Here is a 13,687-nt window from a genome sequence, read left to right on the forward strand (position 1 = left end):
TAATTTATTTAATGGTGGCATGATTGTTATGGTGTCATAAATGATGATTTATATAGTTTTAATATGTGCTCAAAAAACTGTCTGCATGAGTCATGATTTTGTAAGCCTTGTATCTCCACCATATCTCCTCTGATTCTCACTGATGTAGGTGCTCAATCAAAGCCCTGAAGCAGCACTACAATGTGCTATAAGCATATCCTTGAGGCATTTGTTCGTTCTCACACAATATCATAGATAGTGAAAAATGTCAAAACATGTGGACAGTTTTTTGAGCCACTGTATGATGTCTGTAGGGATCAAGACACACTCAAATCTGGAAGTGGCTCTACAGTGATGATGTTGTCAAGAGAAAGCAGTGCGAGCGCTCACCCTTTTTGGTATGCATGGGTGTTGGGTGCATTTTGTATTAATGTTCTTCATGTTGGCCCCAATGCTCATAACCGTTCGCCTCAGTACATGGAAGTCTTGTGGGTGCAATGGTTCGGTGTTGTGCCACAGTACTGCTGGGGCTTCTGAGAAGGCTGCCTCCCAAAGATTGGATTCATTCCTGACTCACCCACTGCCTTTGGGTTTCTTGACCTGTTGCTAGTGATCAGGGCATGCCACCTTATCCCTGCTTTCACTGATCATCATACAAATGACCTTCTCAGGCAAGGTCCCTCCACTGCAAGACTGTCTGGAGAGGTCAATGACTGGGTTTCATTTTATGTTAACATGTGAGATTTATTTCATTTCATACTCATATCACCATAACTCATGCAGTTTCACCGATAGAGACATGTTTTGCCATTTCACAGGCATAGGCATTGGTCATCAAGTTCAATATGACTCATTGAATATCATCCAACCTGATCATGCAGTAGGGGGCAGAAGTACTGGTGTTAATCATGAAGACATTTCGGATGACGAGGACCCTGAAGCCCATGCCAATGTTGACTTTGGAGATGAAAGCTGGCAATGTGATAGAGACCTAGATGATGATGTCAGCCAGGATGATGCAGATGAAGATGAGAATATTTCCAAAGATTGTGACAGTGATGTAGATGACTTAGATGACTTTGGCAGTGACTTTGAGGATGAGGGGTCTGCATTCAAATTTTGATAGTGAAGAACCTTTTTGTAGTGAACTTTAATAAATAAATTGTGCAACACACAACATCAAAAGCACGATATAGACAATCCTCAACAACAATTCTCTCTTCTCGCCATGGTTCAAAGTTTCTTGATGCACTGTGCTCTGTGGAATAATTGGTGTTCTTTGGATCAGTCTTGAAAGTAATCTTGGTGGAACATAGTATACTAGAATGGCTCTCAGTAAATGCCAAGATGTGAAACAACACAATGATGCATCACTTAATGTAAAACTGGAATATCCCAATTCCATCATACTAATGCTCTGTTTCCTTGCGAGTGTTGAACTTCTTGCCCTTGTAAGCGTCATTACATTGCCTGTGTCCATAGTAAGATACAGATTATGGTACAGACAAATAAATGCTTACATGGAGAATGGAGCCATAAGACAAACAACCTGCTGGGAGTTCTTTGGACTCCTCCTTTGAGGGATCAAGGATGGGTTGAAGTCCAGGGGGAAGTACTTGTTCAACACTAATGTTAAGAACCATGTTGCTCAAAGGAGAGAGAGACTGACTCAGAGGGGCTTGGCCTCAGCTTGTATGCTGTGCCCCTTACCTGAGTATGTGCCCTTCATTTCAGAGGGAGTCCTGATGATGGTCTGACAAAGTCTGGAGGACTTCTGGAGGCTGGCTACTCTGGTGGAGTGCTAGAGGACTTCCAGAGAAGTGTGGGAAACATCCAGAGGAGCATAGGAGAGTTCTGGAGGAGTGCAGGAAGTGCTCAGGAGAGTTCCCACTGCAAGGTAGTACTTCTACAGGAAATGGGATGGAAGGGTATGAGGTCTGGAGGACAGGAGGACAGGAGGACAGGAACATCCAAGGGTTAGGAGGACGGAACGTCCAAAGGACAGGACATCCAGAGGTCTGGAAGGAATAGGGGCTACATTGGACAAAGTCTGATGTAGAAGCAAACAGAGGTAGACTACCCTTAGGTAGAGTCAGAGAGACAGGAAGTGGACCAAAGTCTGGAGAGAGGGTAAGTGCTGGAAAGGCAAGACTCCAATCTAGGGAAGCAATCCCTAGACTTGGGACAGAGACATAGGGGACAAATCCGAAGGTCTGGAATTCTGGCCTAGGGAATCCATCCCTAGGCCTTATGGAAAAGGACAAGACTCAGATGGACTGAAGTCTGGAAGAAGATTGGGCAAATAGAATGGATCTAAGATGATATTCAAACTAAGGAAACTACAGGAGTGTCATATCCCACAATCCGGACCCACGTTCCATCATATTCCCATGCCTTCTGAGCCTACATCCAGACCCCACTTCATATCCAACTCATTCCCAGATCCCCTTCTGCTGTGTGCTCCACACCTTAGCAAGATCGACTACGCTCCGGATTTACCCCTGAGCTCTGGACCTCCAGATCCTCACTGCTAGCCTGATCCGTACCACCTTATCCCGCCCACCCTATGCGCACTCCATCCAGCAAGACATCCAGACTTCACCTTGTCTCGGATTCAGGACTATATCCACCCCATCGTATCCCAGTCCTGTATCCACCTCACCTTCCAGATCCTCAGATCTCCGGACCTCCGGATATCAACCATGACTATCTCCGGACCTATTCCCACCCTCTGTCCAATATCCTGCACCTATCCCCATTTAGGCATCTCTACCTTTCCAGCTTTTGGTTACCTCTTCTTCTGTCTTGCTTATTGATCCTTGTACAAGTCTTCATCTCCGAGTTCATTTACTTATGTTCTGTCTTACTTACTAATGTGTTTCCACATGCTCGTACATAGCCCTGCTCCTTTGCTTATTGATCCCCTCAGATATTCTCCAGTATATAACCCCTGTAGATACTCCTGTAGTTCCTCAGTTTGAATATCAACTTAGACTTGCCCAATCCTCTCTTGGACTTTGGTCCACCTAAGTCTGTCCTACCCATCAGGCCTAGGGATTGATTCCCTAGGCTGGAGCTCCACCTTTCTGGCACTTACCCTCTTTCTGGACTTAGGTCCAATCCCTGTCTCTCCAACCCTACCTTAGGGTAGTCTACCTCTGTTTGTTTCTACATCAGACTTCATCCGATGTAGCCCCTATTCCTTCCAGACCTCAGAACTCCTGTCCCTTGTACCTCCAGGCATCCTGTCCTTCAGATATTCCACCCTCCATACCTTCAGATATTTCATCCTCCTAACCTTCAGACATCCTGTCCTTCTGTCCTCTGTCATCCTGCCCTCCTGTCCTCCTGTCCTTCTGTCCTCCATCATCCTGCCCTCCTGTCCTCCTGTCCTCTGGACCTTTGGACCTCCTATCCTTCCATCCTGTTTCCTGTAGAAGTATTACCTTGCAGTGGAAACTCTCCTGAGCACTTCCTGTGTTCCTCCAGAGCTCTCCTGCGTTCCTCCGGAGCTCTCCTGTGCTCCTACAGACAGTTTCCCGCGCTCCTCCGGAAGTCCTCTAGCGCTCTCCAGCAGAGTAGCCAGCCTCCAGAAGTCCTCTGGACTTCATCAGACCATCATTGGACCTCATATGAAATGAAGGGCACATACTTGGGTAAGGGGCACAGCGTACGAGCTGAGGCCAAGCCCCTCTGAGTCAGTCTCTCTCCCCCTTGAGCAACATGGTTCTTAACAAGGAGTATCTACAGGGGTTATATACTGGAGAATATCTGGGGGGATCAGTAAGCAACAGAGTAAGGCTATGCACGAGCATGTGGAAACACATTGGTAAGTAAGATGGAACATAAGTAAATGAACTCAGAGATGAAGACTCATACAAGGATCAATCAGCAAGACAGAACAGGAGGTAACTGAAAGCTGGAAAGGCAGAGATGTCTAAATGGGGATAGGTGCAGGATATTGGACAGAGGGTGGGAATAGGTCCAGAGTTAATATCTGGAGGTCCAGAGATCTGGGGATCTGGAAGACAAGTTGGATACAGGACTGGGATATGAGAAGGTGGATATAGTCTGGAATCCAAGACAAGGTGAAGTCCAGATGTCTTGCTGGATGGAGTGTGCATAGGGTGGATGGGACAGGGGGTTATGGTTCAGGCTAGCAGTGGAGATCTGATGGTCTGGAGCTCAGGGGTAAATCTGGAGTGTAGTCAATCCTGCTGAGGTGTGGAGCACACAGTGGAAGGGGATCTGGGAATGAGTTGGATATGAAGTGGGGTCTGGATGTAGGCTTGGAAGGCGTGGGAATATGATGGAACATGGGTCTGGATTGTGGGATATGACAACTAATGCAAATATCAGCTTCATGACTTAGTTTAAGGCTTAGTCCGTCCTTATCTTTATGTCCAGACATGGTGGCTGATTAGAAGAGTATTAGGATTGATGCACTTGCATTGTGGATGATGGCAAGTAGCAACCAAGTCTACACAAATTGGTGCATAAGCCACACAGCAGAGACATGATTCATGGATTCTGATTTCTAATGTAGCTCACCTGAAAGGCAGTCCCTTTCCTCATTGATTTATCCTCTCCAGCAGGGTCTCCTGACAGTAACAAGAAGGCTTCCACATCTGCTATGGAGTCATACTCATCATTTTGACTTGCATTCTAAAAATGACACAATTCTCACTGACAATTCAACCTGCATCAAAGGCTAAAAGTGTACCCTCTAATCATTGTAGACATTTTTTTAGACAGGAACTGATTAGCTGTTCATTTAACTGAACCTGCATTGTGAGCAGCAATTGACAGAATGAACTGGTGGACAATGCTGCAGGTGAGCAAGGAGGGCACACTAAAGGCGGGAAATTTCTTGTTAGGTAATCAATCAGTTAATTCCAAATCATGTGACCAGCATAAGTTTTATTTTCAATCTCATCTTTCTCTTCCTTCAGTTAGTACCACTGGGCATTCATTCACACCAGTTGCCGATACATGCATCATGTATGGCTCCCCTTGGTGGGACAGTTTTAGGTGCTTAGGCCCTAATCCACAACCATCCACTGTTAGCTTGAGCATCTTGGTCCCTGAACATTCAAGGATGCACTGGGAAAACTCTTTTTTTTTTTGCATTTTTGATTTTGATGGGTGAGAGCCCTGCTATGGCTGGAGGTCTCCATGTGAGCTCTATGACCCTGTGAAATGATTTGCATCAACTATGACATTATTTGTCTGAAGATGTTGTTCATGCAGTGTTCTAACCTTAACCTTAAGCAAACTTTAAACAGTTTGCAACTCATTTAAACTGGACTCATAACTCCCAAAGGCCATACACACTAGTCTGCATCAAAATCTCTGTGTCTATGCAGCATTGAGGATTGCATTTGCAAGGACTGGGACATCAAACTTCACCACTGTCCATGTGGCTCCTTGTTGTGTGTCAGCCACATCCTAGTTACCATTGTTCTATAATACTTTCTACCACCAAGCAACTACCAGGAAGCAGTTCTTCCAATCGTTTCAGCTTCTGCAGCATTGTACAAGGTCTGAGGGCAACATGTCCCACATGGTTTCCTCTCCACCATTGTTGATTGTGTTATCTTGCTCAATGGGATTCTGACAGATCCAAGACATCATGAATTTTGGACTCATTAGCTTGGCTTCCACACTCTCATTTCGAGTTATCAGCGAATTTGAGAAGACAGGTATTTTGGAAGGGAGGATTTCAGGTGTTTGTGGGATTGAAGCTGCTGCTATCTCCTCTTCCAGAAGGACAAGCTCCTGATATTATGCTCAGCTAGCAAAGGTATGTATCATGTTGTCCAAAACACGAATATCTGACATGTTCAATGTAACACATGGGTTTATAGCCAAGTTCTTGCACCAAATAAAAGAAGGGAATCCTCCTGTTCCAGTCAAGATACTCATGCAAGCGAAGGCAAAGGAACCACCTAGTGATGCACTGCCAAAATTCATGGAGGCTTACACATCTTTCAAACATGTCAGGAGCTTGGTGAAGGAAGCATGCACAGGGAAACTGATGACAGAGTGGGAGCAGGGCATCTCAAAAGCTGACAAGAAACCCGAACTGGTTAATATGGCCCCTGCATTGTCTGCATTCATGGCTGTCAAGGACAAAGAAGAAATGGTGTGTTCATGCATTGCATCTGGGAGTCAACGGTCTTCTAATGCACAGTGTAGAAATGCATCCATACAGTGGCAAATCTTACTTCCACTTTGCTTGTTCACCACATCATTTTAAAACTGGAGATGATATTGGACAAGGAAGCCAAGATAACTCATGAACAATTTGCCACTCAGATAGAGGTGTGCCTTGGGTCAGGTGAAGGGCCTAATAAGAAAGTGTGGAGTAAAGGGTGGGGCCTCAATGATGTGTGTCAGCTGCTCTTCCAGACTTGCTCATACATCTCATTGGTCATTCCAGGTTGATTAGGCATCAACGGAGTTTTGCTACTTTCCTATCATTCAGTTGCGGTCAACAATCACCAGTTATGATTTGCAATTGACTGCAGAGTCATCCTCAGACACCATTGCACATAAAGGCATCTTCCTGATTGCCATTGGTATGTGATACAAGTATTGCTGGGCCAATCTTGGACAGGGTATAATTGTCGACCCTTTGAAGGTCAGTATGGGCAATGTTCTGATCTAGCTGGCCTTAATTCACCTCACAGGAACAAGAAACCATCTACAATTTACTTCTGTCAATGCAGAGCAAGATGCAGAGGGAGATCAAGGATGGCATTAGTGCACATGAAGTATATTAGTGGGCATTGGACATTGTGAGAAATGAGTAGCCAGAGCTTGAGAAGAACTTTGTCAAGAATGTTGGGTTTGGAGTGAGTTAATCTTCTATCAAACAAGTGCCTGCCAGTCTCAAATTTGTTCAGACCAGCATGGAGCTCTGTGATTCTGCATATTTGCTTTCTTCTAAAAACTCCAAGCACTTGAAGATGGATATGGTTTTAAACCTGTCTCTTGGCTTCTCTGGGGTGCCAGCAGCAGTGGTGAAAAGCCTGGAAGCACTTCCAAAGTTATAAGGGTGAAAGTGCACTGCCACAGGAAGTCAACAGTCTCTGAGTGAGTAGATCAACTTCTATATGGAACTTTTCAGGCTGCACCAACATGTCTCCCCAACTATGCCAGGCTCAACTTCTTCAGACACCTCCACATGAACTTGCATACCAAGAATCTTTGATTCAAGAACAAGAAGCAGAAATTCAAGAGATTGAGTCAGGTATACATGAACTATCAGAGATATTTTGTGACCTTGGGACACTCATCAACCAACAAGGTGGCATGATTGGTATGTGGCATAGCTTCCTTGACAATCACTTGCTCACCAATGCCTTTTGTTCTCTTCCTCCTTTTTTGCAGACAACATCAAATCAAATGTGTATTCCATCGCTGATTCATTGTAGATACCCAAGGGACAGCCAAGGAGCTTTCGACTGCTTCCAAGTACCAACACAAAGTCAGATGATGGGCAGCATGTCTCATGATTACCCTGGTCATTGTCATTGCAATCGTTGTAGGGATTTCATATTCTGTGGGCTTGTATAGGCAGATATTGCTTAGTGTTATGTTCGCACTTTTGGTGCTTATGTAATCATCATAGTTTTCACCATCTACCAGTACCAGTCTGAGACTGAGAGTTATTAGCATGATTTCCTATCCTCTCTGAGCACTGAGCTTAGTCCAGAAACCCTTTAGGGTTGAATAGCAGCTAGGCATAGCACATTTAGCCCAACATTAGAAGTCTACTTTCCAGTTCTCTTCTTGTTGTGTTTCCCACATTGTGCTTTTGGCTGAAATAACCACTATTGCAGGTAGACTTGACTAAACAATCTCCAGATTTTGTCATAGATGTAGCCTTGTGTCGTTGCCTTTCATACCTATACTAATTTTTTGTTGACTGGTGGATTATGGACCTCACTACCATAGATATGTTTCATTAGGTGTTTTTATTTCTTATGTCTATTTCTAATATCAATTAACTTGCATGCAAGTTCATGGTACCCTCTCCAGCAAATGTATGTGGTGCAATTCAAATATTCACAGGTGTTTGCAACAGCTACTAGAGTGGCAAGACTCCTCTAAATCATTGCACCCCATTATATCCCCTCCCCCCATGATGGACTTAGGCAGATGGTGCTGCATCCTAGAACATGTCTGTACCTATCATATAATGGCTATAGCCAGCGATAGTCTGTGTGTAGTAACAGGATTCATGATCATTGTTGCCAGTAAGATATAAACTTTGGGCAATTTGATATTGGCCTATAATGAGACTATCCAATGAGTTTTTTTTTGCAGGAATTTGAGACTGTGAAATCATTTGGAGTAAGAATGGTAGAAATCTAAGTGTCTGTTTATCATCTGATACACCTTTATAGTGGCAAATCAAGTATTGCATCAAGGTGAAAATCATTAAGGGGTAATAAAGTTACATGTGCTTGATATGTTATTATATTCCATTGTACTGTGTTACCATGACCAAACAGAAATGGTTAAAATTGTAATTTATGCCTTATCATACCGAGCTAAGTGAATTTCAGTGATGGTACAGTTGACCATGCACAAATCCATCTGTGCAAAGGTCAACTATGGCACATTGGTCTGTCCTTGCAAGCCATTGAACATCGTGGCATATGTAGGCAGCGGCTCTCAACAATGCTGGTGGATGGACCATCATGTGGGACATGAAAGGGGTCCCAGTGGAGTGTGCACATAGCATCAACACCAATTGAAAATCGCTCCATTCTTACAATATGACCTCATTAGGCATGTGAACTGCAATGCCACTAGTATGATTTCCAGTCATTTGCTCCCCCAATAGACAACTGCCTTCCATTTTAGGCTACTAATGCCTGCTTGTGTAATCAGCCTTGCACAGCATGCAGTGTGGCATGTCGCATAGTGATACCAAGGTGTGTTTTACTTTTCAACCTCTCACTAAGTATGTTGATGTTTCTTTCTCTCACATCACAGGGTGTTGATATGATGTAGAAGTAGTTGGGGTTGGCAAGATATAAACTATGAAGGTGCTGAGTGTCAATATGGTTTTGTCATGACACCTCGATTCTGGCAATGATAGCAGCAGCTACTAGAACCTGAACCTCTTCTTTGTCATCATTGAAAAGGTCTGCCTCATCAGTGCTGATAAACTCACACTAGAACATAAGATCATCTCTTGGTAGGAAGGACTAAATTTAATGAGTTAGCATGTGGCTGATTATTTTCATATAGGTTAAAGTCACTATTTGCAAGTGCACTTCAGACTTGGAATATATATGCTGTTCTGGAATGTTTTACCTATGGAAAGTCATGCCCTGAATCAGGCATGTGCATAAGCACCCACACCTGCTATCAAGTGAAGAGGCCATCATATCCACACAGGGAATTGCTTGACATCCAACATCAGGTGTGTGGTTCCTTGATGCATGTGCTCTTGTCATGTTTTCATGTGTGTTGTTTTTTGCCCCTGTTCCTGCCCAGGGTGGAGCCAAGATTATCAAGGGTACCATAATGGAGGATTCAGATGGTTTTCATACTCTCAAGCAATTTAGATTGTTCAATATGACATGTGAGTCTCAATCCAGCAATGCTTTCTAGTTCAGATGATTACTAGCATGCATGCAGGTCTCCATACTATGCTGCTCCAAATTAGGTTTCTAATGCTCATAGCATCAGGAAATCACCGAGGTGATGGTTTTTGTAGTTGTAGTTGGTAAGATCAGATCAAAAATTCACGCAATTATATGTAATAACAAAAGTAGACAAAATAATATATAAGATAAGCAAATTGGCAGTGAAGGATAAGATATGGCAAAAAATGTATAATTCTGATGAAAATAGGCAAGTGTACCAACATTTCTTGACTGCATGGTCACCTATAGTCACTGGTGACCACTTGGGATCAAGAGGCTCAGCCCTGTAGGATGCTTATGTAAGTCCAAATTTTTTTCAAAGTTCAACGTTACAGTCTTCTTACTAGTTCCGATTCTCTCAATGCTACCACCACCACTAAATTACTCTCTGAATCTCGAACTCTCACTCTCTTTGGCCTTCCCTCTTGGTCCCTCCCTTATGGTTCCTCCTCCTTGGTTCCTCCTCCCTCATGGTCCCTCCTCCCTGGTGATCCCCCCTCCTTGGTTCCTCCTCATGGACCCTCCTTCCTGGACCCTCCTTCTTGGACCCTCCTTCCTGGACTCTCCTTCCTAGACCCTCTGTGGGCCCTCCTTTGTGGACCCTCCTTTGTGGACCCTCCTCCCTCTTATACTCGTTTTCTGTCTTTCGTCATGTTATATATGTATATATGTACTTACATCTTGTTTGTTTAAATACAAAATGATTTTTTTTTGGAATAAAATGTGTGTGCAAAGGTCAAAAAATTAGCTGTTGTTTGAAGCCACCCAACATTATCAAACTTTGTCATGGCTGCCAAGTGTTGGCAACATTTGCCGGTTTGGTGAGAAATAGCAAGTAATTGCAGGTAGACTATCATGATTGTGCTTTTGGCAGTTTTCATCCAACTTACTCTGGGTATATAAAGCATTTTCTAGTGAACTATCATTTTGATAGATATTATACAAATTTTAAATCAGGCAAAGCTTGACAAAACTTTACCATTTTCACGTCACTTCCCTGATGCTACGAGGCTCCAATTGGACAACTCCTTGACTACCAGATACGGTGACCAGCATGTGGCTCGAATAAGTTCCAGTCCACTGGATGTCGATATTAAATGACGGTGCAATGTGCTCAGTTCAGCCTATCTGGAAATGTGGCAGTAAGCTGTGTTGTCTACTAGAAGCGCTCGTTAAAATTGATATTTCTCTCCACCGGGACGCTACAGTGACAGGGTTCGTTCAAGTTTTATATCTAGCCTAGGTCTATAGTGTCCTTACACGTGTGTATTCATCATGTTTTTCTCTATTCTTTGCCTTCGAGTAAGCGCTTTGATTCTCCGCTGTGCCTAGACTACTGATCTGGAGCCGAGATCAGCTAAGTGGAGGGTTCGAATCACCGCTGTATCTGCACGACTCAGGTATCTCAATCTAGCAAACTTCTTTTATTGCACTTCATCCGAATGACCGCTAGTATGCATGCAGGTCTCCTTGTGTTGTTGTCCATGAGTTCCAGAAACATAATCTGGACACTGATGGGCCTCCAATGCCACTTCTTGACTAGCTGCAACAATTTCTTCTAGACTTGCCAGTGGTGCCAGCATTAGCAAGTGGGCGGTATGCCATGGTTCGGCACGGCATAGACGGTCGCACTTATTCAACCATCATCAATTTTCTCTGAGACGCAGTGACAGTGTTTGACTTCTATCCCTATCTAGGGTCCTGAATGAGCGCTCGTTCCCACTTCGCGTGTTCTCTTGTGCTCAGTGAACATGCCTGTAGCATCCTATTTGGCATGCCAGATTCGTGTACGATCTATGTGCAGTAAATCATACATGCGGAGTTCCATTCGTCCCTTATAACTGCTGCTCATTGACTTTAACTTCCCAACCCACCTACAGATAGTCCTTGATGGCTGTACAGAAGCTTCTGTTAGCGTTGACAATCCTCATCTCCACTTGCATATTCGCTCTTTGCTGGGGGTTCATGATTATAGTTTGGCGTCTAGAATATGTGATTCTCTCCGACTCCGTCGTCAACTTCATTACAAGATATCCTACCGTGCTCACCCTCGTATCCACTGTGATATCCACGATTCTATCAGTAATTACCACGTTGTAAGTCCAGACAGCTAGGTGTACGCTGTGATTCGCTGACATCTACATTCAGTCTTTTATCATTCGCTGTCAAAAAGGCAGTCAGCCATTATATTACTTGACCAATATCACTGGTCGAACTTCATACTGCAATAGCTCTCACCAAACCACAACCCCTTCTTCGATGGAATCATTACAAACTCTCAATTTTCACGTTGATTTTTGTCTGTTTGGTTACGCTCCTCAATTCAAGCTTTGAAATTATGCTCACGAGCGCCATAACTGACACATACCCTGTCGCAGCTGGACAACATTACTATTGCCGACACCGCTTTTGTGGCCTGTAAAGATCGGAGGCAGCGAACTGGATCTCACAAGCACCGCCTTCGACACGAATCTAGGTAATGACACTACTAAGCGAGGATGTAAGGACCAGTGTATCCTTATTCATTGAGTGGTATTCATTGATAATCCTATTCATATAGATTACGCGAATGGTTATGATATCCTTGATATTATGACATCAATGAGCGGGACTTCAGCCTCACGTTCGGCTGTTGTAGGTGGAAGTGATAGTGTCTTCGCCTTCAATGGTGTCTCATACAACACTTCCAGTAGTGCGCTCTGATGTAACAGCATACCCGGATTAGAATCTCATTCTGTTCTCAGGTGGCATCCTTCCGGCAGTCGAAGATTACGCAGGCACGACATTGCCCCCTGGTGATATTGGTCTTTGGTACTACGGTGGAAAAGTCGCATCGGCCGTCAAAGATTACCCGAGTCGTTCTGGACTCACCAGAAACTATACAGTAACGCAACAGGGTCTTTCGGCGAATATTAACTGCAGCGACCTAAGTGACCTTGATCCAAACGAGTTCTCGCTGTACTATAATTATTCCATTTCGCTGGCCCTTGGATCAAATATTACAACTTGGAAATGGACAGCTTATTGTCCTCTCAACAATAGTACGTCTGGACGGTCCACCTGTATCTGACGCGGCCTGATGTTGTTTGTCAGCGGGTGTCGGCTATTGGTCGACGGAGGACCTCTGGGAGTCTGACAATATCGATATATATGGCCTTCTCGGTATTGTTGTCTGTCCCACTCCGGTGTTCGTGACTGTTACTACCACATCATTCGGTAAGCGAGTTCGACGTTGAGAAGTGCCAATGTTGATCGTCGCTACTTAGACATCTTCCTATGGGGCATCGGACAATATAACTTCTTGAATGCAACAGTCTGCAACGTAACACCACATGTGGCTTCGTTCGATGTGACATACAACCAGGGAATGATCTCCGTCGATCAACATCGTAACATCCAGCCACTGCAGTACAATGTCACCGCCTTTGTTTCGGACGTAGTGCACCGTCTGACTAACTCTAGTCAGACGATGGACAATAATCCTTTGGGGCAGTTGCTGCGGCTTAGCAGATTAAACACCACGAGTTCGGTGAATGAAATCTTGGTGAGCAGCTTTTGCCACATTTAGAACGACAAACAAATTGTCTTATTTGCGAGTTTCACAGGAAAACTACTTCCGCGGCGTTGTAGAGTTTTCTGCCACAGTAAGTGAACGATCTCGTTTTACCCATAACGGGGGCTGATATACCGTAGTACCTTCGTTCTGCCTACTCTGCAGAAGGTGCCAGTACGAATTCAACGATGCAGGACTTGTACTCGAACACAGAAGCCTTCATACCCCTGAATGGAACAATGCATATCTTGACCTACGGTTGGTACAGTGGACGCCCTACATATATTTATATTCTCTTCATCTTCACGGTCATCTGGGCGGTCACTGTTTCAGCTGCGGTGTACAGTCTGATCCAGGAACGTACGCACCCATGCACTGGTCCCACTTGAGATAACGGAGCTTTGGAGAATGAACGTGCACGAATACGTCTTCTAGATGGTCGAGGTGTCACGGCGGCATCTGATGATGCAGTGGGAGAGAAGACATC

At 44.3% G+C, this 13,687-nt stretch overlaps 5 protein-coding genes across 5 annotated transcripts; all 5 read left to right on the forward strand.

Moving 5' to 3' along the window:
• Positions 1-637: 637 nt before the first annotated feature.
• Positions 638-1,102, forward strand: BJ212DRAFT_1301990 (uncharacterized protein; the record flags this gene model as incomplete). Its single annotated transcript, XM_041333202.1, has 2 exons — positions 638-716; positions 798-1,102. 2 exons carry the CDS (start codon positions 638-640, stop codon positions 1,100-1,102), a joined length of 384 nt encoding a protein of 127 aa, XP_041190078.1.
• A 4,782-nt stretch (positions 1,103-5,884) lies between these two features.
• BJ212DRAFT_1247813 (uncharacterized protein) lies at positions 5,885-6,124 on the forward strand (the record flags this gene model as incomplete). Its single annotated transcript, XM_041329681.1, has 1 exon — positions 5,885-6,124. A coding segment is annotated over one exon (240 nt), but the record flags the coding sequence as incomplete, so codon positions are not given.
• Positions 6,125-6,178: 54 nt separating this feature from the next.
• BJ212DRAFT_1522264 (uncharacterized protein) lies at positions 6,179-6,761 on the forward strand. The gene is made up of 3 exons (XM_041341706.1): positions 6,179-6,369; positions 6,431-6,622; positions 6,711-6,761. The coding sequence occupies exons 1-2, from the start codon at positions 6,247-6,249 to the stop codon at positions 6,566-6,568; spliced, it is 261 nt and encodes an 86-aa protein (XP_041190080.1). The 5' UTR covers positions 6,179-6,246; the 3' UTR covers positions 6,569-6,622; positions 6,711-6,761.
• Positions 6,762-11,429: 4,668 nt separating this feature from the next.
• BJ212DRAFT_1374760 (uncharacterized protein) lies at positions 11,430-12,130 on the forward strand. Its single transcript, XM_041336420.1, has 4 exons — positions 11,430-11,729; positions 11,758-11,761; positions 11,879-12,058; positions 12,083-12,130. Exons 1-4 carry the CDS (start codon positions 11,538-11,540, stop codon positions 12,121-12,123), a joined length of 417 nt encoding a protein of 138 aa, XP_041190081.1. The 5' UTR covers positions 11,430-11,537; the 3' UTR covers positions 12,124-12,130.
• BJ212DRAFT_513004 (uncharacterized protein) lies at positions 12,013-13,644 on the forward strand. The gene is made up of 7 exons (XM_041343379.1): positions 12,013-12,147; positions 12,208-12,339; positions 12,392-12,688; positions 12,741-12,863; positions 12,914-13,191; positions 13,253-13,291; positions 13,341-13,644. Exons 2-7 carry the CDS (start codon positions 12,240-12,242, stop codon positions 13,587-13,589), a joined length of 1,086 nt encoding a protein of 361 aa, XP_041190082.1. The 5' UTR covers positions 12,013-12,147; positions 12,208-12,239; the 3' UTR covers positions 13,590-13,644.
• The last annotated feature ends 43 nt before the right edge of the window (positions 13,645-13,687 follow it).

This window comes from Suillus subaureus (genome assembly GCF_016647635.1).
Source record: "Suillus subaureus strain MN1 chromosome Unknown BJ212scaffold_29, whole genome shotgun sequence".
NCBI lineage: Eukaryota > Fungi > Basidiomycota > Agaricomycetes > Boletales > Suillaceae > Suillus > Suillus subaureus.